The following is a 25,397-nucleotide window of genomic DNA, read 5'->3' on the forward strand; positions in this document are numbered from 1 at the left end:
CGGAAAGAAAAAGCCCGGCTCTATAAATAAAAACAGCTGACCCTTCGCGATAAGCGACACAAGATCCTCCGGCGCCGGGGGCTGCCCGCGGGAGTGTCGGGTGGCGGCCGCGCTGCCCCGGGCCCGGCTCTGGGGACCCGGGTTCGCGGCGCCTGTCGCTCCGTTCGTCGCAGCGCTGGGAAGTGCTGTGTCGTGGGTCGTTGTTTTCCTGGGAATAGCGTTGTTTAACCGGTTCGGAGAGCAGCTGGGTAGTGCAAGTCCGTGAGAGTTTTAGTGAGTCTTACTGCAGGGGATTTGGGGAGAAGGAGATTGCGTGCGAAATGTCTGGAAGTTTATTCTAAGGTAATATCAAATGGAGCATAGGTGAGTAAAATGGAAAAGGAGCTCTACAGGAGTGTGAGATTTAAACAGTACGGCATTTGTTTTCACATATATGTATGACAGATATATGTAACTGTGTGTATACGTAACGATAGTATTTATTTTATAAATATTTATATTACATGCATTGTGTGTGTGTGCAATTATAGAATCATTAACATTGGAAAGACCACTAAGATCATCTAGTCCAACCATCAACCCATGCCCGTTACCACTCTGGGCCATGTCAGTCAGTGCCACATCTACGTTTTTCTTGAGCACCTCCAGGGACAGTGTCTCCACCACCTCCCTGGGCAGCCTGTACCAGTGCATCAGTACTTGTTTTGAGAAGAAGTTTACCCTAATATCCTACCTGAACCTCCCCTGGTGGAACTTAAGTCCATTGCCTCTTGTCCTGTTGCTGTTGCATGGGAGTAGAGGCTGACCCCTACCTTGCTGCAACCTCCTTTCAGGTTATCGTAGATTGTGACAGGGTCTCCCCAAGCCTCATCCAGACTGAACAATCTCAGGTCCCTCAGCTGCTCCGCATAAGACTTGTGTTTCACACCCTTCACAGCTTTGTTGCCCTTCTTTGGACATGCAAGGAGTCTTAAAGCCTTAATCTAGTCACTTAATACAAACCCAGTTGGAAACAAAGGCAATCGTTAATAATTGCAATCAGTTTTTAAAGAAATGTTTTCAAGCGTTAATCATGAGCAGTGGGTGCCCCATCCCTGGAGGTGCCCAAGGCCGGGTTGGATGGGGGCCCTGGGCAGCCTGAGCTGATGGGGGGGCAGCCAGCCCACAGCATGCATTTGGAACTGTCCCTTCCAAGCCGTTTTTTGGTTCTAGCATATTGGATCAATAGAGCTGCTAATGCTTATAACTGTCATGTTAAAAACTTCAGTAAACTGTGTGACTACACTAATAAATCATCATCGTAGTTCAGCTCAGTTGGTATGTACCATGAAATTTATTGTTTCAGCCTGCATTACAGCTAGTGAGAAGTTACAGGTGTCCTTGGGGTCATCGTCTGAGATTTGAGGATATTTCTCCAATTAAGCGTATTGTGTAAATAAATACTGCTATATGAGTTAAATATTTTAAAGGTGGAGGAAGTATTTTCAGTGGGAATGTGGAGCTCCCAAGGTCTTGAATCACCTTGAGGAGATGTTTCCCTGCAAAATTTAGCTCATTAATATGTATTAGCAGACTATAGCTTTCTACATCTTTCTTTTTCCTTTTTTTTTTTTGTTTTTTTGTTTTTTTTGTTGTTGTTGTTGTTTTGTTTTTGTTCCTTTTTCTCATTCAGTTGTTGTTGCTCAGAATTTTTTTTTTTGTTGTTGTTGTTGTTTTGTTTTTGTTCCTTTTTCTCATTCAGTTGTTGTTGCTCAGAATCTAAACACAGGTCTCATAACTGCTTTGGGAAGGAAACAGAGTTTAGAAGAGCTGAGGAGAAGCATTTCCTGTAGGCCTCAGTCATGTGTTTACCATTATTACTGCAAGAAGTCATATGGGTTCAGTGGTCTTCAGTGCGATGCCCTGAGGTTGCTTTCAAGACTGATTCTCTGTCCGTCCAGAGAGCTGATTGATGCACAAGTGTGGCCCCAGGTGCAGCTGCAGAACAACTGGGAGGATGGAGGACTCAGTACATGTGTGCCAGAAGGGTTAGTGCGGTGACTGCAGGCTGGATGGCTTAGATGGCTTAATATGCTGCAGGGCACATCTAGATTTGCTTTCTGTTGCGTACTGATGAGACCTGGATGGATGGATGGGAGGCAAGTGGATCCAGGAGACCTCTGGACTCTTCTGAGAACAGTGCTAGCTGACACAAGTGTACACACATACATGAGATTTAACAGAAGTGGTTTCAGGATTAGAGCTTAAGGGTAACTATGAAACACTTGAAGAGAAAATGTGAGTAATTATTTACTTTAGCGTAGCAAAAGTTATACAACTCCTAAGATATTTACATGCTTTTTTACACATCTGCCAACATAGAGGATGTTTTTTTAAAATGTGCTATTTTATCATTATTTGATGCGTTCAAAGTCAGTCATGCAGGTAGAGAACTATCTATGACTGTTATGGATTATTAAGGATATGCATGCATCTAAGCATTTGAACAGCACTAATTAGTGTTCTCTCAAGGGTAATGGTAGGTGATTAACTTGTAGGAGTAACCAGTTTGAGGGGGATTTATTAGTGGCTTTTACTGACATAAAAACACCTCAGCTTTTGGACCAGAATCTCGATCACTTCCCATTCCTCCTGGAAACTGAAGAACCTTTCAATAGGTTGCTTAAATAAGAAATGGTGAAAATCTTCTGAAGTCTTCTAGAGACGTCAGAAAATGTTTCTTCAGGAAATGTTTGTGTTTTAGAATACGATGATTCACTGGGTTATTTCCTGATGTCCTGTCTGCTCCATGTTTTGAGACCCTGATTTAAACAGTGTGTTTTAGTCCTCAGTGAAACGAAAGGAGGAAGATTGAGAAGGCGAATAACTGAAAGGGGAATGTTTGTCTTTTAAAACAGTGTCTCAACAAGGTAATTCATCATTACATGCCATTTGATCTAACACTTTAAAAAAGCTTTTTTTTTTTCCCTTCTTGAATAGAATTTAAGTTCAGAGCCAAATGGAAGTTCAAAGATCTTTCTCAGAATAGTATTTCCCTAATAGCTCTACCAAAGGAAGAGGAACTTTCATTAAACTTTTCTCAAGTATTTTTAGCTTGTTGCTTTAATGAATAAAATATTTTCCAGCTGAATTGCCACAGAAGAAATGACACTTTTCCTGGGACACTGGAAGGAAGGTGGGCAGGTATATGGGAACAGGGAGTCAGTCCTTCACAGACACAAGCAAAACTTGAAATTGTATTAAATAAAGAAAATTCCACATAAAACTTTTGCACTTGGATTGTATGCAGCCAGCAGATTTTGGTGCACAGATGACTTCATTTTTAATACGAGTGGCAGTGAAATGTTTGACAATCTAAATAGATTTAATTTCACCTAGCTTATTTGACACGTTCTCTAACTGGAGAATATATCAATAATTGCCACAGATTATGCTGAACAAAGCTTCCTACAAGCTGTTTTCATAAAAATACCAGATACTTGGGCGTGTATTTAAAAATAAAGGAAAGAAAATAGCAGAAAAGATATTTGAGTTAATGAATAGTAGGAGGTAGTTTATGGCTGTTAAGGAACTGAGTAGGTTTCAGGTAAATAATGAAGAATGTTGAGAACATTCTTTCTCTAAATTGCTTTTTCAGCAGGTGAAGGCATTCAGAAACAGGACAGTGATGGGGCTGATATTTCCTCCTTACTGTGGCCTCCTGGGGCACAGAGAAGTCACATCATGCCATGTGAGGCTTGAAATCTCAGGTGTATTTTCAGGGACAAGTACAGTTGAAGCTTGCCTGAAAATGTTTCATTCTGATGTTTCTTTGGAAACAGGTTCTGTTCATTGTTTAAAGCTTTTAGCTGCTGGAATATAAATCAAAAAGAGGGAATTTCACTTTTCTCCCTATTCTTTCTTCCTACGTAAAACAAGAAGTCCTAAATGAAGGTTTAAGAGTTTGTATACCTAAAACCATATCACCAAAGAGAGATATTTGGCATTGTTCAAAACATGTCTTCAGATAATTGCTTCCCAGAATGGTTGTGGTTGGAAGGGAACCACTTGGGATCATCCAATCCAACCCGCCTTGCTCCAGGCAGAGGCAGCTGGAGCACATTGCCCAGGGTCACATCAAGACAGGTTTTCTCCATCTCCAGGGAAGAAGACTCCATTGCCACTCTGGGCAGCCTGTTCCAGTGCTCTGTCACCCTCACATTTAGGAAGTTTTTCCTCATATGCAGATGAAACTTCCTGTGCTCTGGTTTAGGCCCACTGCCAGACCACCACCGAAAACAGCGTGACCCCATCCTGTTGTTACCTTCACTTAAGACTTTTGTACGTATTAATAACATAAGTTCCCCTCTCAGTCTTCTCCTGGCTGAGCAGGCCTCGATCTCTTCAGTGACAGCTCTCAGTCCAGCCGCCCTATGTCAGAAGCTTTTGCTGTGTGGCTGCCTTCAAGGCTAGAGCTTGTGGGCAGATTTTCTACGTGGTTTTTTTGGTTGGATAATTTCACAGAGCTGCTTTAGAGCATGACCAAGAAAACAGTTGGCTGTCACAGCTGCAGAGCTGCAGATCCAGAGGCATCACTCAAATTAGATTTGTTCCCTAAAAAAATCATACATTGAACTGCTGTGATAAGGTCACAGTTAACTGTAGGCAGCTGGTCAGCCATGCAGTTGTAGCTGTTTCCTTAAGGAAGCTGGAGTTATGCAAGGAACATTTGTAATGTTAACTTTTCACTGAATGTATTTTCTGTGTGGGACTGTGTGGATATGAATGGAAAAGGAAATAGCATGCGCTGTCATAAAAAGGCACGCAGTGTATTATGTCTTTGCCAATAACAATAAAAACTCATGAGACGCTTTCATTTTTATAACAAAGGTGTGTGCCAAGAATGTCTGAGTTCCCTCTGTAATGGAGAGTAAACAGTTTTGCCTTTCCTGGTGAAGTTTTTATGTGCAATAAATAGCCTTTCAGCAGAATGTCCAAAAGCACTGGGGCAAAGTGCTCCATAAACAATTCCATAAAAATTTGAAGGTGAGGAAAGAGAAAGCAGTTTCCCAAAAGCTCAGTGTGAAAGATACAAAAAATGCCGCTAGTAAGTATTTAGTAGAGACCCTATGATAATAATCATGATCTGTAGTGGGTTTGATCTCAGTTAATGAGCAGATGAGCAAAATAGTGGCAGTACAAGTGCATGTTTTTCCTTCATTTCATACCAAAAGCAGTAACAGTGAATCAGCAGCACAGAGCAGTCCAGGAGTTTTTGAAGTTTTTCAAGCAGTCATTTGGCACCTGATGTGTGCCAGTGCCACCCGTGCCCAGGCTGGATGTGTCAGACCCGTGACTCCTGCAGCTTCTGGAAGTCTGGAAACAATTTGCTTGATGTTATTGGCACTCCCTTCAGAACTGGCATTAAAGAAGAGACACCAAATTGTAAAAATGTCATTGCTGTAAGAAGAGCTGTTGGTAGATTTGCTAAACTTCTCATATTAATATGCTTCTATGCATGCAGTCGCTTCTTAAAACATTTCAGTGTCCAACTCAGTATGCTTTTACAGTAAGAGTGTCTTCAGTATTAAAAGAGGATCATCGATCTTTTGAGACAGGTAACAAAAGGTAGAATTGGTACTTACACTAAAGAGAAGCAGAGGCAATTGAAATATGGATAGAAACCTTTTCTGAGGTTTCTTGTGGTTGTGCAGTTTGCAGCTGATCACATCTTTGTACAGCAAGGAGAGCAAGTGACTGGTTTTCTCAGTGCAGTGAATTTTAAATAGTGTTGAGAAGGGCTAAAGTAGTAAGGAAAGCCCAAGAAAGTTTTGAGGTTGAGAGATGATTACAAAATCAGAGAATAATGTAGGAAGGGGTGAAAGGATGTATCCAAACAACATCTGTTGCCTGTTTGTAAGTTTCCTTATTTCCTTGCTCTAGTGTTCTGGTGATGAATGTAAATACTGTGCATGCTAGAAATGGCACTTTGAGGAACACAAAGGAATATACTGTGGGCAAATAGTCAAATAATGAAAACCAAACATGACAGAAATGCCTGACAATGAGTTTTTTCAGTGGTTTATGTTTGTGACAGGAATGCTTCCTCTCTTTCTCTGCTGAGCTGCTGACAGAGGGCAAAACAGCCACATGCCCTGACTGTCCCCATTGATCCTGGGCTGCTGGAATGGTTTGCATCAGGGTTTAAATTAGGTCAGCTTTATGTGATGAATATGTGTGGTTGCAGGGCTTGTTGTCTGCTGTTTTTCTCTGTGTTTGGGTGCCTGTATTGTGTTGCTCTCCTGTAGGTGAGATTTAACTGTGATATTTAGCATAACTTCTTCATAGGGGATAAAGCAGCATGCAGAGACTTTAATCTCTTGACCGTTCAGTGCTTAATGATCATCAGCAAAGAAATTGACCTTGGAGTATTGAGTGTGACTGCAGAACTCTTGTCTTTTATTTCGGTAATGTTTGTGAAGGTTGACAGTCCCATTTACAGGCACACGTACATTTACAGTAAAGAAGTACCCCCTTCAAAGCTTGAAATTCTTTTGTAGCAAACTCTCATTTGTAAGTCATTTAATTCATATTCTATATTTCTTTTTACTTATGCTCGATTACCTGCTACACTATATCATTTTAGGATTTAGAACAGCATGATGACACGGCTATTTTAAACTAGCCGCTCCTCTGGGTAGCAACGAGATCATCTCAGGACCACCAGGATTATAAATACTGATGAGAAGGTCAGGTTTAATGTTTCCCAATCTCCATAAGAAAGCTAGCTTAACTTCCAATCCTTTCATAAAACCTGATAAATTTATTATCCTCTACATGCATCAAATAAAACAGCTGAAAATTAAGATGAAATGGCATCTGTTCTATTTTGTTCCTTTTGTAAGTCGCTAGCTGTTGCTAACTTGTTTACAGATATAAGGAAAGTTGTGTTCATATTCTTGGATCATGTTACTTCCCACAGGGACATGACTGCACTTCTTCAAAAGAGAGAACTAAAGATCAGCAGACGTGTCTGGATTGTTTGTGTGCCTTTATTTTGGGATTCCGCTAACAGGAGTCAGAATGCTTTCTCCACTAATGTTTTCAGTCAATGTACCTTGAGTTAATCTTTTTCTTTACAACTTCTGCAGGAGTTCAGTTTGTTTTGTTGTAGTGGTCTGTCATAGTAGTTTTGGTTTGTTTGCTTGGTTTTCGTGGTTTGACAGCAATTTCATTTAAGTTAGAAAACACGTAAAGGTTAAGCCTATCTAGTTTCTCTACACTGACTGTTTTTTCAAGCAGTGTTGAAGTAGACCTGAGTTTTCCAGTTACATTTTTCAGATTCTTAGGAAGACCAAGGTCTCTGCAGAAGCTGGGTTTTTATTAGTAATAAAGGAAAAATACATTACTGGTGCAAAATATGGTATGACCTTCAGTTTCAGGTATTTATGTTAGAAATATTTCATATGTTTCTTTTAAAGGTCAGATGTTTTGTTCAGTGCTGTTAAGGGTGTTTCTGGCTGTGATCATATAATGCTCTCATTCAGGCTTTAGAAGGCCTGCTTCCAAGGGAATTGAGGAGTTTCTCAAGATCACTGCTGTAACTGGGAGGGTGCGATTCTGTGCATTTCTTTAATTTTATGAGTCATCAAGGAGGGCCACAGCAGGAGCACACTTGAAGAGACAGAGGAATCAGACTTAGCTGATCTGTGCAGCCGTGTCGTTACTTGAAACTGTTTTTGCAGACGCCTTTGGGAAGAGCAAGGCAACCTTGGTTTGGCTGATGATACGTGGTGTTAGGAAGGGAATACTCGCAACTCCAGCTCCTTTTCAACGTAGTCGTTTAAAAAACAAAGTCCTTACTCCCTAGTTCTAGCGTGAGTATACTTCTGATCATTCTCTAACCCAGCTCTTATTAATAATTTGCATTTTGGTTTGGTGTTTTTTTCCAAGAAAAAAGTTGTGATCCACTTCTTGGAACTGAGATGGAGATTATCAGGTTGTACAGGTAGGTCTTGGTTTAAAAAAAAAAACGAAACCTTTTATTGTCAGTTTCACTGTATTATGAGAGGTGCTTGGCCTCCAGCTGCGGCTGGATGTAGTAAATGTTGTAGTTCAATGGCAGATGCAATTATTAGATCTGGGACACTTATAGAGAGAGGTAGCCACGAATCACAGCATCTATTTCCAGATGGAGACAACACAGGCTCTTGGTTTATAGTAGGCATTCTAATTCATGGATTATAAATTCATGGATTAGAATGCCAGAAGGAATCATTTTGTAATGCTGTCCAACTACCAAGGACACGGTATTCCGGTAGCAGTTGCACCACTGCCAAAAGGAAAGGTAATGCAATCTCTTTGCTCCTACCTGCTATTCCCAGTTATGCACACAAGGATCGCCTTAGACATAGAATTAGAATAGAATCATAGGATTAGCTAGGTTGGAAAAGACCTACAAGATCATCCAGTCCAAGTCCAAGACACAGTAGCCAATGGACTGAAACTGTTTTCAGGAACTTCCACCTGGTTTCTAGCATAGTTATCTCCCATCCAAGACTTCTCTTGCATGCTGGCTGGCTGGCAAGAGCAGGCAGAAATACATTTGAGCATCAGGACACATTTCATCCCTATTCAAACATGAAGTGATGCGTATTTAATGCTGTTAATAAAGCCTCAACTTAGAGAGTTTTCAAAGTTAATAAAAACTGATTTGTTAAGCATGAAAGCAGGTGCTTTCATAAGACTGAATACTAATTTTCCACTGCAGGCTACAAATGACTTCAGTGAAAGTTATTTTTTCCTAGGTACTAGCTCTAAATGTGGAGGCCTTTAACACCTACCAAGTACTGTTAAAAATGAGCATTTATCAGATCTGAAATACAGCTGATACGAAGAACATCAGCTATGGCCGTGCAGTCAGAAAGTGTTGATGGGTCTCGGCAGTGCTTGCGAAGGAGGGATTTTTGAGCACTGTCTGGAGAAGGGCTTCCTGAATGATATTTAAGTCTTTTTATGACTGCTTTCATTGTTTGGCATGCTTAACACTTCGTAGTTCTCAAATCCCACTTCATTGCTGGTGTTTGTTGCTGTAATTGAAGGAAGTTTGAAGTGGATGCTAATGTTGCAGATGTTGCTGCCATCCATCCCAGCTGCAGTCATAACTTTTTGAAGCTTCAGCAACTCCCTTAGTGGCTCCTTCTTGGGAACAGAACTTCCCACACCAGAGCAGTTGAATGGGGATGCTCATGCTTCCCAGATTTTGGAAATTAATGCAAAGTTATTTCTGGCCGTGCCATCACTCACAATACAGATGTCACAATAGCACTGGTGATTAACCTCTAAGTTGTTGTCACCTTCGCATTCCTCTCTATAGTGAAAGTTTTTCAGAATCGTGACAGAAAGCAAATATGACCTGGACAGGTGCTAACTGGGAAGGGTGTATAAAATTCCAGTGGGATTTGTGGGCAGTATTGTGATGCAGAGCAGGGATTCAGTGAGCTGAGTCTGGATATTAAATGGAAGCTCATTGCGTAGAGCTGTTTGTAGCAAGCCAGGTAGTTCTCTGGACTTTCAGTCATGTCATGTTCCACTGAAGCCTGTGTGAGCTTTCAAGCTCCTATTCATTAGTGGAAAAAGAAAAAAAAGCTCATATAGGCTATAGGTTCTACATTGACTCTCTAACATTAGAAAGGAAGTAGATGTCTTTAGTATCTGAGCTGTTAGGCTACCAGCTTGTTGGAATATCTCTGAAACTCAATGTAAGAAATGTCTCTAATTTAAGAAGACATACAGATAACAGCTAGAAACTATCCCATCAGACCAGTTATGTTTTGCATGTTTTTAATCATATGTATTGGACAGTTCAGTGCTCTGCTGCCACTTCAGTTGTGCTTGTAGAAATGTATTAAGTTCAGCTGTAAAAAATATACTCAGGACACACTTTTTGGGAAATGCAGACCAACATGAGCAGCATGCAAAGGCAGTTCAAGAGCTGTCAATTCTAGCTTTACATTATAAAAGTGCTGTTTTTGAAGGTATGTTGTGGAATTATTCTTTTATATTATCTATTCAGAGGGGCTAAAAGTGGCTTCTATGATTTTGGCATTTACAGGATGCATCGTATCTGCTGATGTTTCTGTGCTTCAGCCGGTTTTGTGTATGCATGCTCACAGCTGATTGATAAAGGAGTTAAAATTAATGTCCCTTCTTAAGCATTTGCTAAAGAAAGACGCCAGTTGTTTGGGCATCGGTTGTTCAGGAAACTTTTTGATAATTGTAGCAAAAATAAACAGTATGCCTGCTTAAAAAAAACTAGACCTTTAAGTCTTTGTTGTTTTAGTTCAGATCAATGCACACTCTTGATTTATTCACCTCTTCCCAAGTCTGTGTTGTCTCATCACCCTCCTTTAAAGCCTTTTGGGAAAAATCAGTTTCTTGAGAAAATACGAACTCCACTCTCAGGTCTGGCAGATGATGACCTAAGTCAGGAACTGCAGCAGGCTCCATCAGGCGGTGGTGGTGTGAAGTGGGATGACCATCCTTTGACCTTTGAGGTTACTGCGTGAAGCTGCGGAGATAACACGTTCCCAACTTTAGAGCAGCATCTGCTTTGTGCTTCCATTCAAAAGGAAATATTGGAGTTGTAGTCTTAACGCCAAAGAACTGGCTGAACACAGGAGATGCCCCAAAACTGTGGGTTTGCATTGGTATGTCAGAGACAGGACCCTGTGGGTAGTAGTTAAACTCAGTTTTGTTCCCAGGAAGTTTCAGGGTTTTTTCCTGCTATCACTCTTACACTCACTCTTGCTGAGTGTCCCATTTCTGCCTTGACTCCATCCGTGGTGTAATTCTGCTTTCCAAGCCTACACAGACCTGCTGAAATTTCTTGGTCTGATAATTGTCCTGTCTGAGCCATTTTCCACAGTACCACAGTAGTTCAAGTCACTGTAAGGCGGAGAAAATTATGACCATTTATAATCTTTTTTATTCATTTGTACATTATCACATTATTTGCTGAGAGTTTAGAGTGAAGATACAGGACAGCTAACCCTGTGATTCTTTCTGTTTCAGGGTGGGAACAACGCAGGTCATACTGTGGTTGTCGATGGGAAAGAATATGATTTCCACCTGTTCCCTAGTGGCATTATTAATCCAAAGGCAATTTCTTTTATCGGTAAGACCAATTTGGAACTTGTTTTTACAAGCTTTACTACTCAGCGGGCAGCTGCAACCATAGTTTATGGTAGCAAGCAAAGAAAAACATAGGTGACTGTTCATAGAATTTGTTCTAGCTTCAGCTACTTGACGTTTTCTTGTTTGCATTATAAGCTCAAGCTGCTTGAGCTGATGTTGTATTTCACTGTAATGATATTCGATGCAAATAGCATCATAAAAAGTTTGCTTACTGGGCATTAAACTCGTATTTAAGTGACAGGCAAGGTGAAACCTTACACTTGTCCAAAATTATGATCCTTTCTGAAAGAAAAACTGTATGCAAAATGTGCAAGAAATGAGTGCATTCTAGTCACAGATCTGTAGTTACGCTTTTGTTGCATTTGATCATTTCTGAATGCATGTTTGAAATATATGAAGCTTCTTGTTTTTTGCAAAATATGGTGTATTGTCTTGCTTTCCTGCTTATTCTCTTGTCAAACAGTAAAGAGTTTAACTAAGTTATCCTAAATTTAAGCAGAGAGAGACTGTTGCAGATATCTCCAGTGTTCCCAAGAAGGAAGCAGCAGCTGTTTCCAGCCCACTAAATCATTAATCCACATCTCATCAGTAATGTTCTGTACTGCTTGTGGATTTTGAATTGTAGCTCAGTAGCAGGGAGAAGGCATTGCTAGTGCATTATAGCACTAGTTTGAGCTGAGTTTAATATAAATATGTGAATGCTGTAGAAAATGTCAGTGCTGTCACACAGACTCGGCAGTGTGGTAAGGCAACAGACTCCTTTGAGCTTTCATCCGAGAACAATTGAGACTAAATTCCTGGTGCAAAGTCCACCACAAACAAAGGAAAGAATCTGCTTAACTCAGCTGGCTTTGCAGCAGGCCGTATGCTCGCATCTGAAATAAGCAAGTAGTTTTGTCTGATTTTAGCAGGCTTACAGCTGCTTATCCAAAATGGAGATTTATCCCCCAAAATCTCAAGATCACATAGTGAGAAATGTGAGAAACCTTGTCTTCCCTTTTAAATAAAATTTCAGCCAGCAAGCCTTTACATGCTTCACACCCTGAGAATGAGTATTTTATTTCTTGCTTTAAAACAAGTCATTTCTCTTCCCGAAGGTAATGGAGTGGTTATACATTTACCAGGCCTGTTTGAAGAAGCTGAAAAGAATGAAAAGAAAGGTTGGTATCAATTTTTAACCTTTCTTTATGCTAGCGGCTAGTTTGAAGGGATTTTTAAGCCTTGGTTTATTCAGCACAGTAACATTTTGAATTTTCAGTAATGAAGGGGACAGTGTTAAAAATGCTGAATTTTGTTGTAGCCTTCAGACAGATTTTTCAAAAGTAAGTTTTCATGGGATCTCATGGATTTTTACGCTTTTTGAAACTATATCAGCTAGGAAATAAAATCCACACTAAAGTGGGAAAGCTGACGATAAGAAGTGTTACCAAAAACATTGCTGAAATTTGATATTCACTTCTATCAATTTTTTTACAGTACTTTTGAGAAACTAAATAAAAAAGAGGAGAAACTCAAATCCCAAAGTGTGACCAGTCAGAGCAGCAGGAACCCTCCTTTTTAAACTGCATTTTTATTTTTTTTTTAACAGGTTTAAAAGACTGGGAGAAAAGACTGATTATATCAGATAGAGCACATATAGGTAAGTGATACTTGAAGGATGGAAAAGACTCAAATCAATGCTTAACTCACGGTGCTGAACTACATTATTACTCTACGATGCAGTCATGTATTTGATCTAATATTTCTTTTCTATGTTGTGTGCCTGCAACAGAATTTGTACCTGCTAAAGAATGATGCTTTACTTGTTTTCACTGTGTTTAAGCAGTACTAGCTCTGTTTTCACGAGAGGTTTTTATACTCTTGCTAATAACAAACACGCTTAGTTTTAAAATTATACATGCCTGTGACTTAAAGACAAATGTTTTTCTCCTTTGGTCTGCCATGATGTCTGTTTGGTTTTCCATTGCAGTGTTTGACTTTCACCAGGCAGTAGATGGGCTCCAGGAAGTGCAACGTCAAGCCCAAGAAGGAAAAAAGTAAGTCTCTTTAGCACTTCCAATAATAATTATGGAAATTTTGAAAAACTAGCATAATGTTGGAAAACAGCACTGCAATATATCTATAAAGAGCCTTGCTGATTTTATTAGTTCTGTGGCTCTTCTGCTCCAATATATTTTTGTGTATGGATTACGCTAAATTGGGATATTACCAAGGTTATAAATTCTTCATGATTCTATTTCCCAGTTCTCTGCAAAACATAAAGGCACTTTGAAATTCCTAACAAATCCTTAAATCTAATTTGTGTTGAAGTGATTGCTTCCACTCCACGTACATATCAGACTAGTAATGATTTTTTGACTCGGATTGGAAGTGTTGACAGGATTAGGTTACATGCTGTTTATTGTATATTCAGTTAAACTTCCTGGAAATAATAGTCTCTATTTTAATTTTAATAGTACACATTAACGGTATGTAGTTTTTCATACTTCGTGATTCTCTTTTTAGAAAAAAACAAGGGTTTATATGAACACGCTGTTATTCTGTCAGTCAGTCTCCTATTAATCTTCATAGACAAACAGAGATCCCAATAACAGTTTTTCTAAAATGCGCATGAAAATAGGTATGCAGGTATGGAAGCAGCTTCAATTTTGTCCTCAGCAAGGCAAAAGCTCCAGCAGGAGTTCTCAAGGACTGTACCTTTGGCTGTAGCTTTACTCAAACAGACTCAGTTACTGGATTCAAAGCCATAGAAGACCAGTTTGATAGCTCACCAAACTGTTTGCTTACAACCATGGGCAGTGCTGCAGCGATGAAAGTGTGAAAAGTACATTTGTTTTCTTTTCGATAAGGATCGTAAGTAGTACGACAAGATAGTAGAGCAACCATAATTGCTATACAAAAGACATATATATGCACATACACCGACTCAGCTTATTTCAGTCAGATCCAGGGCTTAATACTTTACTGCATGCTGTGAATATTACCAATATTATGCTAGTCTGCTGAAGCTTGAAATTTGCTTTATACTTACTATTATGGAACATTAGTGCTTATTTTTCTTGTCTCAGAACTCCTGCTCAGCATGTATCATAGCAGAGAGCTGTAACAAACTACTTAGCACGAGGTATATGTTTGCACGTGTTAATTCACATTTGGGGGGTTCTTTTCAATTAGTATTGGCACGACGAAGAAAGGGATTGGACCAACGTACTCTTCCAAAGCTGCACGAACAGGTCTTCGAATTTGTGACCTCCTTTCTGACTTTGATGAATTTTCTTCAAGGTACAACTAGTTTCATTTCTAAATATTATGTTTAAGGGTGATGTATGTTGGCTGGCAGGTTTATTTTTAAGGAGATGTTTTTCAAAATGCGTCTGGTCTGAATTTTGAATATGAATTATTGAGGAGAAGAAAACTGGAAAGAATGTGTGTGTTTTTCCTTTACTTACAGAGTTGTGTCATTTAAAATCTAGCTATATACAATAGCAGATGTGCTGGTTGAGATATTAAAGTTCTGTGTATTTTCTTTATACAGCTGTCAGTGTATGCAGTGTATAATCTCACATCTTGTCAAAGGTTCTGTGAACAGTAACTCAGAGTGTTCTTCATAGATGTGATTTAAATATTTTACAGATTTAAAAATCTGGCTCAACAATACAAGTCAATGTTTCCAACATTGGACATAGATATAGAGGGACAACTGAAAAAGCTAAAGGTAAGCAAGTATTCTGATTTGCAATAGAATATTCTTCTTATGGGCATTGAATACAATTTGTAATTGATACAATTATTTTTCTCATTAAAAAAATTACATTGTTGTGTTAAAGTAGTCAAGAGAATTCAGAGTGACACTTGCAGTCCCATTCCATCCAGACCTATGCTGCTTCAGTTCTTCCTGAGGAATTGCTTGTGGAAGTTGTGTTTCAAGATCCAGGTTTCATTTATAAAACACATTTTTCTTATAAATTCAGAAGATCCCCTGGTAAAACATCTTTGAATAGGGAAGAAAAGATGACACAAAAAAAATCTCAAATCTTTCCCAAGTTTTGCCTGGTACTTCTTCAGAGCAAGCACCCGACCTTGAAAGCTGTCTTCTTAGTATTCATGAGAAGAGTTTGGGTTTGTTTTCTTTTGTTTGCTTGTTTGTTTTCCCTCTGGAGCATGCATAATTTCTAAGTCTTAGTCTCATCTGTATATTCCTCATTGTGTCTAGGCTATAGGCCATCAACAAAATGAGGTAGGTGTGCATCATCTCTGTGAATAGAAATGCTGCAGAAATTAGGGCATTCCAATGCCATAACAAGCTGTGCACTCTTATTAGCAGTTCAATGTGTTAATTTGTTTTTAATGGAACATAAGCTAATTGTCGTGTCTTTTTCAAATAAAATGCAGCTAGTGAAGCTGGTGTACTAGGGTTTATCTGTGTGTTTTGTTCTTCAGAAGTGATCACTATTCTTCTTCTAGCAATTCAGCTGCTCTTATTTGGGAAGGCTGATGTTTTTACTCACATTTGCAGGGATATGCTGAAAAAATAAGGCCCATGGTTCGAGATGGCGTTTATTTTATGTATGAAGCCCTTCATGGCTCCCCAAAGAAGATTCTTGTTGAAGGAGCCAATGCGGCATTACTTGATATTGACTTCGGTATGTTAAACTGTAAACTTGAGTTACGTCCTAAGAGACTCATTTTATTTTGATTTGTATTTATAACTGCTATGCAAAGAATAGGAAAATAGAGACACCAAAGAAAAGATCTCCCAGAAGTAAAGTACAGTAAGACTGAGCTTGTATCATTAACAGGACTGATTAAGTGCTTAGGGTTTAAATAATGATTTTTCATTTTTTATTTTTTTACTAAAGTTTATTCCAGTGGGGGTTGAAATTTCAGTCATATATATTCTTTTCTTTATCACTTTTGAATGTTTGTGCACCTTGTCGTACAGGCTAGGCACCCATTGGGGTGCTGCTGAGAGTCATTCCTCTGCAGTGGAGACAGGATTAAACCTGTGCAGATAACTTATAAGCTTAACTTCTTCAGTTGATCTCTGCTCTGCTCTATTACCAGAAGTCTAATTAAACCACTTAACTCTCCATGAAGATGAAACAAAGAACTGGAGAGATGCTGCGATCCAAAGTCACGGTGTAGCGATCATGAGTAACCTCTGAAGGTTTAGAAAATATTCAGCAGCTACTCAGAACTGCCTGTGTAAGGCACTGGAAATGTCACACTGTGACCTTTACACGAGTCTCTGTGGATGTTGCAGAAATACTTTATGTGATACATAGGACAATGAAAAAAGCTTTACACAGTGACAGCATCCTTTAATAGATCAAGCGCCTGGTGGAAGTAATACTGAGATGCTTTTGAATTTCTCCCTTGTGAGCGATCCTCAGTGAAAGTTACAAAGGATGAATGCAGGAAAACCTGCACATTGAAACAGGTCACGCATACGTGATAAAGCAGCACATTTTCTTATTTGGCTATGTGAAATTCTTGATCAGTAACAGTATGCTTATACAAAATGCTGGGATAAATTGGGTTCTTGAGTGGGAAGAGCCGTTCATTTGGAGGGGGTAGGAGTTATCTCTGGAGCCTTGGAAATCTGAATGTGTATCATTCACTACAGGAGGAAGCAATCTGGGGAAGAACAGCTGAATTTGTTCTCTTAAAGGCAAAAAGGGGGCAAGCAGTAAGGAGAACTTCCCCTTTTTAGCTGCTATTTCTGTTCAGCTTTAAAGCCAAATGTACAGAGGAAATCTTCCTTTCAACTAATAAAGAAAGTCATTCTTTGCTTTTTGTCATTGCTGAAACAGAGTTGTGCTGTTCTGTTTTTCTGACAGGCACGTACCCTTTTGTGACTTCATCAAACTGCACTGTAGGTGGTGTATGCACTGGACTTGGTGTTCCTCCCCAGCACGTTGGCGATGTGTATGGTGTTGTGAAGGCATATACTACTCGGGTGGGAATTGGAGCCTTCCCCACTGAGCAGATTAATGTAGGTTTACTATTACAGAATGCAGTATATATGGTTGCCAAGAAATAAGTTCAAGGGGTAAGGGTATACTACAAATAAATAAGCACTGTAACAGACCCAGGGTATTGCACTCATGAAGACAGAGGAGTTATGTGGTAAACTTCAGGCATTTTTCTTCAGAGGAAAGAAACACAGGTGTGAAGCTGTTAGGTTACAGTGACAGTTCTGCTGTAACGAATGATGTCAAACGCAGATTTCATCATTTCATGTAAACTGGGTGCTTTTCAGTGGTGAGAGTGTGTTGAACACAAGCTGCTGGTGCATCTCAAGAAGTTTAACTTTCAAGATATAACTTGTATGCTTAACAGCCCATGTTCCATATGATTTCTTGAAAAATGTTGGTGTGTGCATCAGTTAGTCATGCACAAATTGGTCTGAAAAAGAGGGGGAGAGCTTTCGGTTCTTTGAAACTGTTTTCTGGTTTCTTGATGATGAAAATACCGTACAGTGAGTTCAGGATATCGAGTATGAGCTGTGCGCACAGCATGCACCAGGTCAGTGATCTGAATTTGATTTAAAGCTTTATTCACTGAAATCCATTCTCTTAATGGCTGCCAATGAATTGGTGATACCCTTTAGTTTTATGGATCGTAAGTGTAAAGCTTTATCTTTGTTTTTTTTTTTCAACAAAAAAACATAAACATTGCCTCTATCAAAGGGAATGGTTGGCATTCACATACTGTGGTAGGACCTAGGAGCCCTGAGGACAGACAAGGCATTAGTTGTCCTACACCTCACACAAGCATTGGTCTGCCCTAAACATGGACGGTCTTGCACCTGAAAACAGTAGATGCCAAAACACCCAATGAAGAAAGTAAATGCAAACTCTTAGAAGATAGTCATATTTAATAAGTATTTTGCAGATGCTAGTGATTGAGATATAGGAATCTTGTGCATGAGGGGCTTTACTCTCCAACTAAGTCACATTTGAAGAAAACTAAATTCTTTTTTTTCTACGGAAAAGCTTTGAGATTAAACAACCGTATTTTCCTCGCTATTTGTCTATACTTGTTTATATTTTGTTTTCTTGCTGTTTTTCAATGAAATACCATCAGTATTCTTTCTGTCTTACTTTAGGAAATTGGAGATCTTTTACAGTCCCGTGGCCACGAATGGGGAGTAACGACAGGCAGAAAGAGGCGCTGTGGCTGGTTAGATCTTGTCATTTTGAAATATGCTCATATGATCAACGGATTCACTGCGTAAGCATCACAGATTTTGCGCTACATTTGGAAGTGATTAATTTGTGCTTCGCAGAATAAATATGTAGGTAACATTAATATAAGTCAGTAAAGTGTTACATTTTAAGCAATTAAGTAATTCACAGCGGGCAACTGAAAATTGTATGCAATAATTGACAATGGGCAACTAAAAATTGTCTTCATGCTGATAATAATCTTATCTCCTTAGACCTTCTTCGGTGATTTTACACCATCATGAAAGTGATATTTTTCTTCATAAATGTTTTCACTTTGTTTACATCAGATGACCAGTGTAGTTTGGATCAATATAACCGTTAATTTTCACACAAATTGTTCTGGTGCTCTTGATCCAGTGCTTTCCTACTGTCTTAGCTGGAAGCCAATGGTCTGGGGCTTTAATTGGCTTTAGTGGATCGGACTTGTAGGAGCACTTCTGCACATGCTACTTCTGCAAGTGAAATAAGTAGGATCACACAAAGCGTACAGCAACTGGCACAGCTCAGGCAGGTTCATTTATCTAGAAAAATATAGCCCTATATTGTGTTACAAATGCTGCTTCTAACGGTCTGAGCTTTTATTTTAATTGGGAGTGAATGACATGTTTGATTAACAAGTTGTTTTATAATTGTAAATACACTTCAAATAGACGTTTTAAAGGAACTAGTCAAGACTGTAAAGCCATTAGGCTAGTTTGACGAATGCTACAAGACTGATAACAGTATAAAAAGCCAGTAATTTAAAATTACAATCCATATTTTCAGAAAGCTGCAAAAGTTTCGTAATGGTTGTGTTCATATAAGGTGTAGATTTTGCATTCAGGTGTAGACTTTGCATTCAAGGAAATTATTCATATATGCAGACATGTGACCATGGGCACTTTGCTATCTTAGAAAAGTGACTTAACTGGTATTGTTTATGCCAGTAGTGCTACAGTGGAACGATATCTTGAATAATCTCTGTTCATTAATTTATCAGGAAGGTTTTTAAAATACTTTTTTTTTATTTGCTTGGTTTTATATTTTGCTTTCTCTTAAAACAGCTCTTTAATGGGGAAATATTTGTTAGGAAAGCATTACATTTCCTTCCATTACATTTGCCACATTTCCATCAACAAAACTATGTCATCTCTGGTAACTCTGACAGCTAAAACACAGGGCAGATATAAATTACAAAAAAGCAGAAGAGCTGGCTCTGTTTCTTCTTTCCCAAAAGGTCTTCTCATGCAATTATTGTATTCATCATATACTGATTGAGCACATACAGCGTGGACTATATGTGCATATAACTGGCCAGTTCCTTACCTGTTCGTGAACTTATCAGTCAAGGTCTGGCATATTGCATCTAGAGAATTTGACTAGTTTTAAAATGCAGTTTAATTCTGATTAGTGATTGCTTTATTTTTTTTTTGAGGTTCCATTTTTGTTTTTCAGTGTGTGAATTCAAAAGATGAAAAAGGTTCAGTAAACTGACGACACTGGTAGCTCAGCAAGAGTACTGAATGCCAGACTGAGATCTTCCCTGCTGTCCTGTATAAACCAGACTATTTTTGTGAAGTCTGTTTTAAATAGTAAATACAATTTTATTATAGTTGTTGTAAATAAGGAGGAATAAGAGAATTGTTAGTGGTGATGTGAAGTGGCATGCCAACATACACAAACTAAGTGCAGTAAGTTTCACTTTGCATTGCCAGTTCGAATTTTAATGCACTGAACTGAACACTGTGCACCTTGTATGAGCAGCCAAGCATTTGGAAATGTGTCCTAGTAACTCGGTCACGTATTCATCCCAGAGGCATGAATTCAATTAACAATGTTCATAGTTTAATACATTTATGTGTCTCTGCTACTGAGTCGCTTGAGTTGGATTTCTGAATAGAGAACTAGTGGAAAAAACCTAGCATAAAAGATGGAAGAGATTGAAGAGGAAGATGATAAAGGTCAATCATGTGTATGACTCTGACCAATGTTGTTCTGTGCAGCTTGGCATTAACAAAGCTGGATATTCTTGATGTCCTTGATGAGATTAAGATTGGTGTTGCTTACAAATTGGGCGGAAAAAGAATTCCGTATTTTCCAGGTATGTTATTAAATGTATATGTTCATTTTTGTATGTGTTGGGAAAGACTGTCTGTTTTTTTTTTTTTAATCAGGCTTAATTTCTTTTATATTTGATCTTGTGTAGGAGTTTTACTATGTGCAAATCTGAACCAAAAAATGGAACTACTGTAAACATCAAATAATTTCATTCCTAAAAAGTACTGCTGTGCTTTTCTGACAGCAGACAGTACATTCTAAGGTTTTGACAAGGAAACTGAATTACTGGATCCTTGAATCAGTTATCTTCCTAACTAACATAAATTAATCTAAATTAAGAATGAACTAATTATCCAATCAGTAGAAATACTGTGGCTTTAAAAAAAATGTTTCCCCTCATTTATCAGATTTTTAAATGCCAACAAAAATTCTTGGCCAGGAACCATAGGTGTGCTCTTTTATGGTGGAACAGCTAAATTCAACTGTGATTAAAAATTGTTCCCCACAGCTAATCAGGAGATACTACAGAAGGTGGAAGTAGAATATGAAACGATGCCTGGGTGGAAAACTGACACAACTGGTGCACGAAAATGGGAGGACCTTCCTCCCAAGGCCCAGAATTACATTCGATGTGTGGAAAACCATGTTGGAGTGCCAGGTAAATCTTATGCCGATGTAGCTGTGACAGCGCAACAATACACAGAAGAAGCTATGTAGAAGTGCTCACTTCTTTAGCCTGGGATTGGCCTGATTTGTGCAGGAGTCCATGGACGCATCTGGGGTTGGGTTGATGGTGATGAACAACACCTTGCCAAGAAACTCAAAAAAGTGGCATTCTGCACCATGCTTCTGACATCCTCCCCTTGCTAATCTCTTTCTTTCACTCCCTGCACTGTATCTCTGTTTTGAACATAGTCTTTGTTTGTTTCTTTTTTGACCCTCTTCCACACTTCTCCAGCCAAAGGGATATGTGTGTAATGGATACATGGCTATCTAAACCAATTCTTCCACTTTGGAAACTGAGAATCTTAACATGATCAATCTCCAAAGGTTAATCAGTACACTTTTCTTCAAATGAATTGCTGGAGATTTAGGGATGCTGGGGGGGAAGGTGTGGCATGAATGTTGGAAGGAAATTTCCACTACAGCAAACTTGAGAAGCTAGCGTGTGGCTGTTGTTTTCCATAAAGCTCATCAAAGGTCATCTCTAAGGGTGTGAGCTGTGTGCAACTGTGACAATACCAGTGTTTTTCAAGTGTCTTATAGGAGAGCCTGAAGCTCAGTGGATGGCCTGTGCGTGGTCATGGACACAGATGTGGGTGATGGGATATGTCAATAAGGCTCCCCTTGTTTTATCTCTCTGGCTATCAGTTTGAAGGCATGGGGCCTTGGTGGAGCTGATGGCTAAAGGAGGCATACCTTGCTATTTCCGTAGTATCTGTGGGAGTAAAAAGTGGAACAATTCTGTTGTAGTATTTAGGTGGCTGCTCCCACTGGATAATGTTCATAATTGCAGCCTTGTATTTAACAGCATTATAGCGTGTGCACATCGCTGTCTCCTGATCTGCTTCACAGTGTGACAGAGCTCTAGCTTTCTGTAGGGGTTTAGCTAGACATCCTATTACTGAAGATAATGAGAGTTAAACCTACAATAAAAGTGCTTGACCTTCTGTTAAGTCTTCCACTGGCAATGCTTTGTGTTTATGATATAGTTTTGTGCTTTCAAACTCCAGTATATTGCACTATGGTATGGTAGTGCAGCAGGAGGAAAGTGATTTTGGATAGTAAAACTTCTTAACAGTGTATTTTAGCATGGAGTTGACTAATTTGTATTGAAGCATAATAAAACACTACAGTAATTCTTCTAATAGATATTTTTTTCTTCCCTAGTCAAATGGGTCGGAGTTGGAAAATCAAGAGAGTCAATGATCCAGCTGTTTTAAGCAAAGGAAGAAGTTCAATGATCCAAAGCACAATTCAGTGTTTGCTTGTTCCTTACTGTTTCCTCTTTAAATGGAGATATTATTTAAAACCAACATGTTCTTCTAGGAATTGATTAGAAACAAATTACCTGTTCTGTATTGTAACATTTTATTTGTCTTATATGTCTCAGTAATTTCAGTGTAAAATCTGTTTGGTGGCCATCATCAGAAAGAAAAATCTGAAAAGTGCGTAGCAAAATAAGGAAAAAATCCATGTATTTTTTTTTTTAAATTTGAGACATTACTATTTGAAAGTATTTTACCTCAGAATAGAGTTAGTTCTTCCTGATGAAACTGATGTTGAGTTTTTTCCAGTAATTACTGGGTGACTTCAGAATTGTGAAGATTGGATTTGTTCTTCCACTTCAAGTGTTACAATGTCTATGTCTATGTCTTTGGGTTGGCAGCAATAAGACATACGCTTTGTACTTGGAGTGGTAGGATCATACAGACTTTCCGTTTGTAAAACACAGTAAACACAATTATCTATAATTTTGATATAACTATTTTTTATAGCCCACTGAAATGAATGGAGAGAAGCTAAAATATTTTTTTAACAGAGCCTATTCTAGTAACAGAACTAACATCTGCAGAGGGGCCAAACTGGAGAAAGCTGACTTGTCTAATAACTTGTTCAAATACCCTGTGTATGAACAGGCAATCCTTGAAGAGACTGTCAGGTGTGCAGTCTTTATTTTAGGCAGTAGGGAAGGAGTGAATGACAGTGGAAGGAAGAGAGTCCTCAGGGTACAAAACACACAAGGAGGGTGCAGCCAGAACAACATGCAGTATTTTAGTGAACCTGAGACGTTTCTTCCTGCTCATGCAGTGATTGTGATTTCCAAAGTTTTACTGTAGTTGTCTTTTGAGGAACGTGGGACTTGCAGCTCTGTGTGGCACACTTGCTTCCATGGCTCCCGTGTTTCCAAGAATAAATCAATGCATGACTTAACGATGACTGCTGCGGTATTTACACCCCTCACACATTTTGACCTTCCTCAGCAAAATGTAATGCCTAATTATAGAAGGGGATGACATGTGGCAGCCAGGGTTGTGACATGCAGAAGCCATGGAGAGGTCCCCAGAACCTTCAAGAATACATTTGGATTTTTTCGTGGGTATTCTAACTTTTAGTGGTTACACAGCAAGAGCTCTCAAAAAAGGCCTACCTCTTGTAGAGGAAAATGAGTATGCTAGAAGCCAAGTTATTCCATAACTGAAATTTTCAGAATAGATGTTTCTTTTCTATATATGTCTCAGAGAGCTATGACAATATTTTTATATCATTCCCAGAGGCTGTAATGCCATTGTGCAATGTGTGAAAGTACCCCATTCCTGAGATAATAACTCAAAGGATACAAAATGATAACATTCTTTGCATTGGAGAACTCACAGCCCAAAGCTGTGAATCCCGATTTCAACCAGAACTCCTCTGCTGGTCTTTGACAAGTCATTTAATTTCCCCGTTACTGTTTTGCGATTTGTAAAACATCAAGTAGTGAAACTTCCTCACCTGTCTGACAGTGTTTTGGGGAGCTCTGTGGCTCAAATCTGCAGTCCTTGTTCTAGCATAGATGAGGAAGTTCTACCCTTTGTATTTATGAGAGTTAAAATGAGAGATTTCTGACCTTAATTACTGTTCACAAAGCACTTCTGAAAGGTGCTTGGTAAGTGCTAATTAGTAACAAGCACTGTGAAATGTACCTCATTTATATGAGGTAATTTAGGCATAAAGGTTTTTGGAGGTATAGTAATAGTTCTGTTTTCACATAGATAACCATGTGACATTTGCCTACTGGATTAACCTGACCTATTCCTTTTCTTGGCCTCATCTTCATGGGTGCATTTATGTTAGGGATGGCCACTGTATTTAAGCTTTAGTTGATATATAGACTAAGTCCACAATGACTACAAGCCACTCTGTATGCTGAATAACTGGATTAAATGATCAACTCTGAATGATGTGTTTGGCATATTAAAAATGAGGATTTATAGCTTAATTTTCACAGGATTACTGTCTCTTGTTCACCTAATCTGTTATTTTCCACTAAGTATTTTTTCCATTAAGTGTCTATTAGATCCGCATTGCTTGTATTTGCTTTCAAGGATTCATTGAAAACCCAGTAATGTTGTCAATGGACTTGATACCGTGGACAATTATCCTGTGACTTACTTTGTTACAATAAAGTAATACTGTGCTTTTCATTTCACGGCATGGATTTTCTAAAATGAAATTTACTCCTATTGAATTTCACTTGTTGTCACTGAGTTAAATGTGAATACGTTCAGGTTTATATCAAAAAGCTCTTTAATCTACTGAGTGACGTAATGGTTGATAAGAACATTTAAATGTAAATTTGCATTCATTTTGGCTGTCTACCATTATTTTATGGATTATTTTGTATTGTTTGGAATTTGATTTTAATTACAATCACTGTGATGAATTTGGTCTCTTCTTCCTCCCCAGCCAAATGCAATAATTGTGAGTGAAATTGGTTGATACATCATCCTCTTTGGTATCTTGATGGAAGACTAAGGGTAAATGTCTGCCAAAACAACATAATTTGTTGTAAAAACTATAGCATAGTTTTTAAAAAGTAGCAATTACCAATTCACTCATGCGCTTTAATGTGTTGGATATAGTTACTCACACTTTCCCTCAATAACATGGCCTTCATACTCAGAGGTGTGCTGCTTAATACATGCAGTATAGGATTTTGAAGCTTCTGTAATTTTTAATTTGGCTGTATATGGTCTTACAGTTCTGGCATGATGCACTTTATAAAAGGAAAGAAAATCAAGCATTTCCATAGTAATGTGCAATCTATGCTCACATCTTTCCCTCTATGCAGATATTTCACTTGAATTTTGGATCCACACCTGTTATTTTGTCCTGAAAAAACACATTAAAATGAATTTAAAGTAACGGTGCTTGTTCCCTATTTCTTTCTCTTTTTCTCAGGTTTTTATA

At 38.7% G+C, this 25,397-nt stretch overlaps 1 protein-coding gene and 1 long non-coding RNA gene across 2 annotated transcripts in view; one reads left to right on the forward strand and one right to left on the reverse strand.

Moving 5' to 3' along the window:
• The window catches only part of LOC110400748, a 22,942-nt gene extending 21,327 nt beyond the window's left edge, over positions 1-1,615 (reverse strand). The window contains exon 1 of the long non-coding RNA XR_002440047.1: positions 42-1,615. This is a non-coding gene — a long non-coding RNA (uncharacterized LOC110400748). The remainder of the gene's footprint in view (positions 1-41) is intronic.
• Positions 1-25,352, forward strand: part of ADSSL1 (adenylosuccinate synthase like 1) — a 25,884-nt gene extending 532 nt beyond the window's left edge. Inside the window, exons 2-13 of the mRNA XM_021400900.1 lie at positions 11,053-11,155; positions 12,273-12,335; positions 12,764-12,814; positions 13,145-13,211; positions 14,350-14,457; positions 14,809-14,890; positions 15,692-15,818; positions 17,016-17,170; positions 18,287-18,411; positions 20,390-20,487; positions 20,953-21,102; positions 22,335-25,352. Coding sequence (XP_021256575.1) covers positions 11,053-11,155; positions 12,273-12,335; positions 12,764-12,814; positions 13,145-13,211; positions 14,350-14,457; positions 14,809-14,890; positions 15,692-15,818; positions 17,016-17,170; positions 18,287-18,411; positions 20,390-20,487; positions 20,953-21,102; positions 22,335-22,387 — 1,182 coding nt within the window. The 3' untranslated portion in view covers positions 22,388-25,352. The remainder of the gene's footprint in view (positions 1-11,052; positions 11,156-12,272; positions 12,336-12,763; positions 12,815-13,144; positions 13,212-14,349; positions 14,458-14,808; positions 14,891-15,691; positions 15,819-17,015; positions 17,171-18,286; positions 18,412-20,389; positions 20,488-20,952; positions 21,103-22,334) is intronic.

This window comes from Numida meleagris, chromosome 6 (assembly GCF_002078875.1).
Source record: "Numida meleagris isolate 19003 breed g44 Domestic line chromosome 6, NumMel1.0, whole genome shotgun sequence".
Lineage (NCBI taxonomy): Eukaryota > Metazoa > Chordata > Aves > Galliformes > Numididae > Numida > Numida meleagris.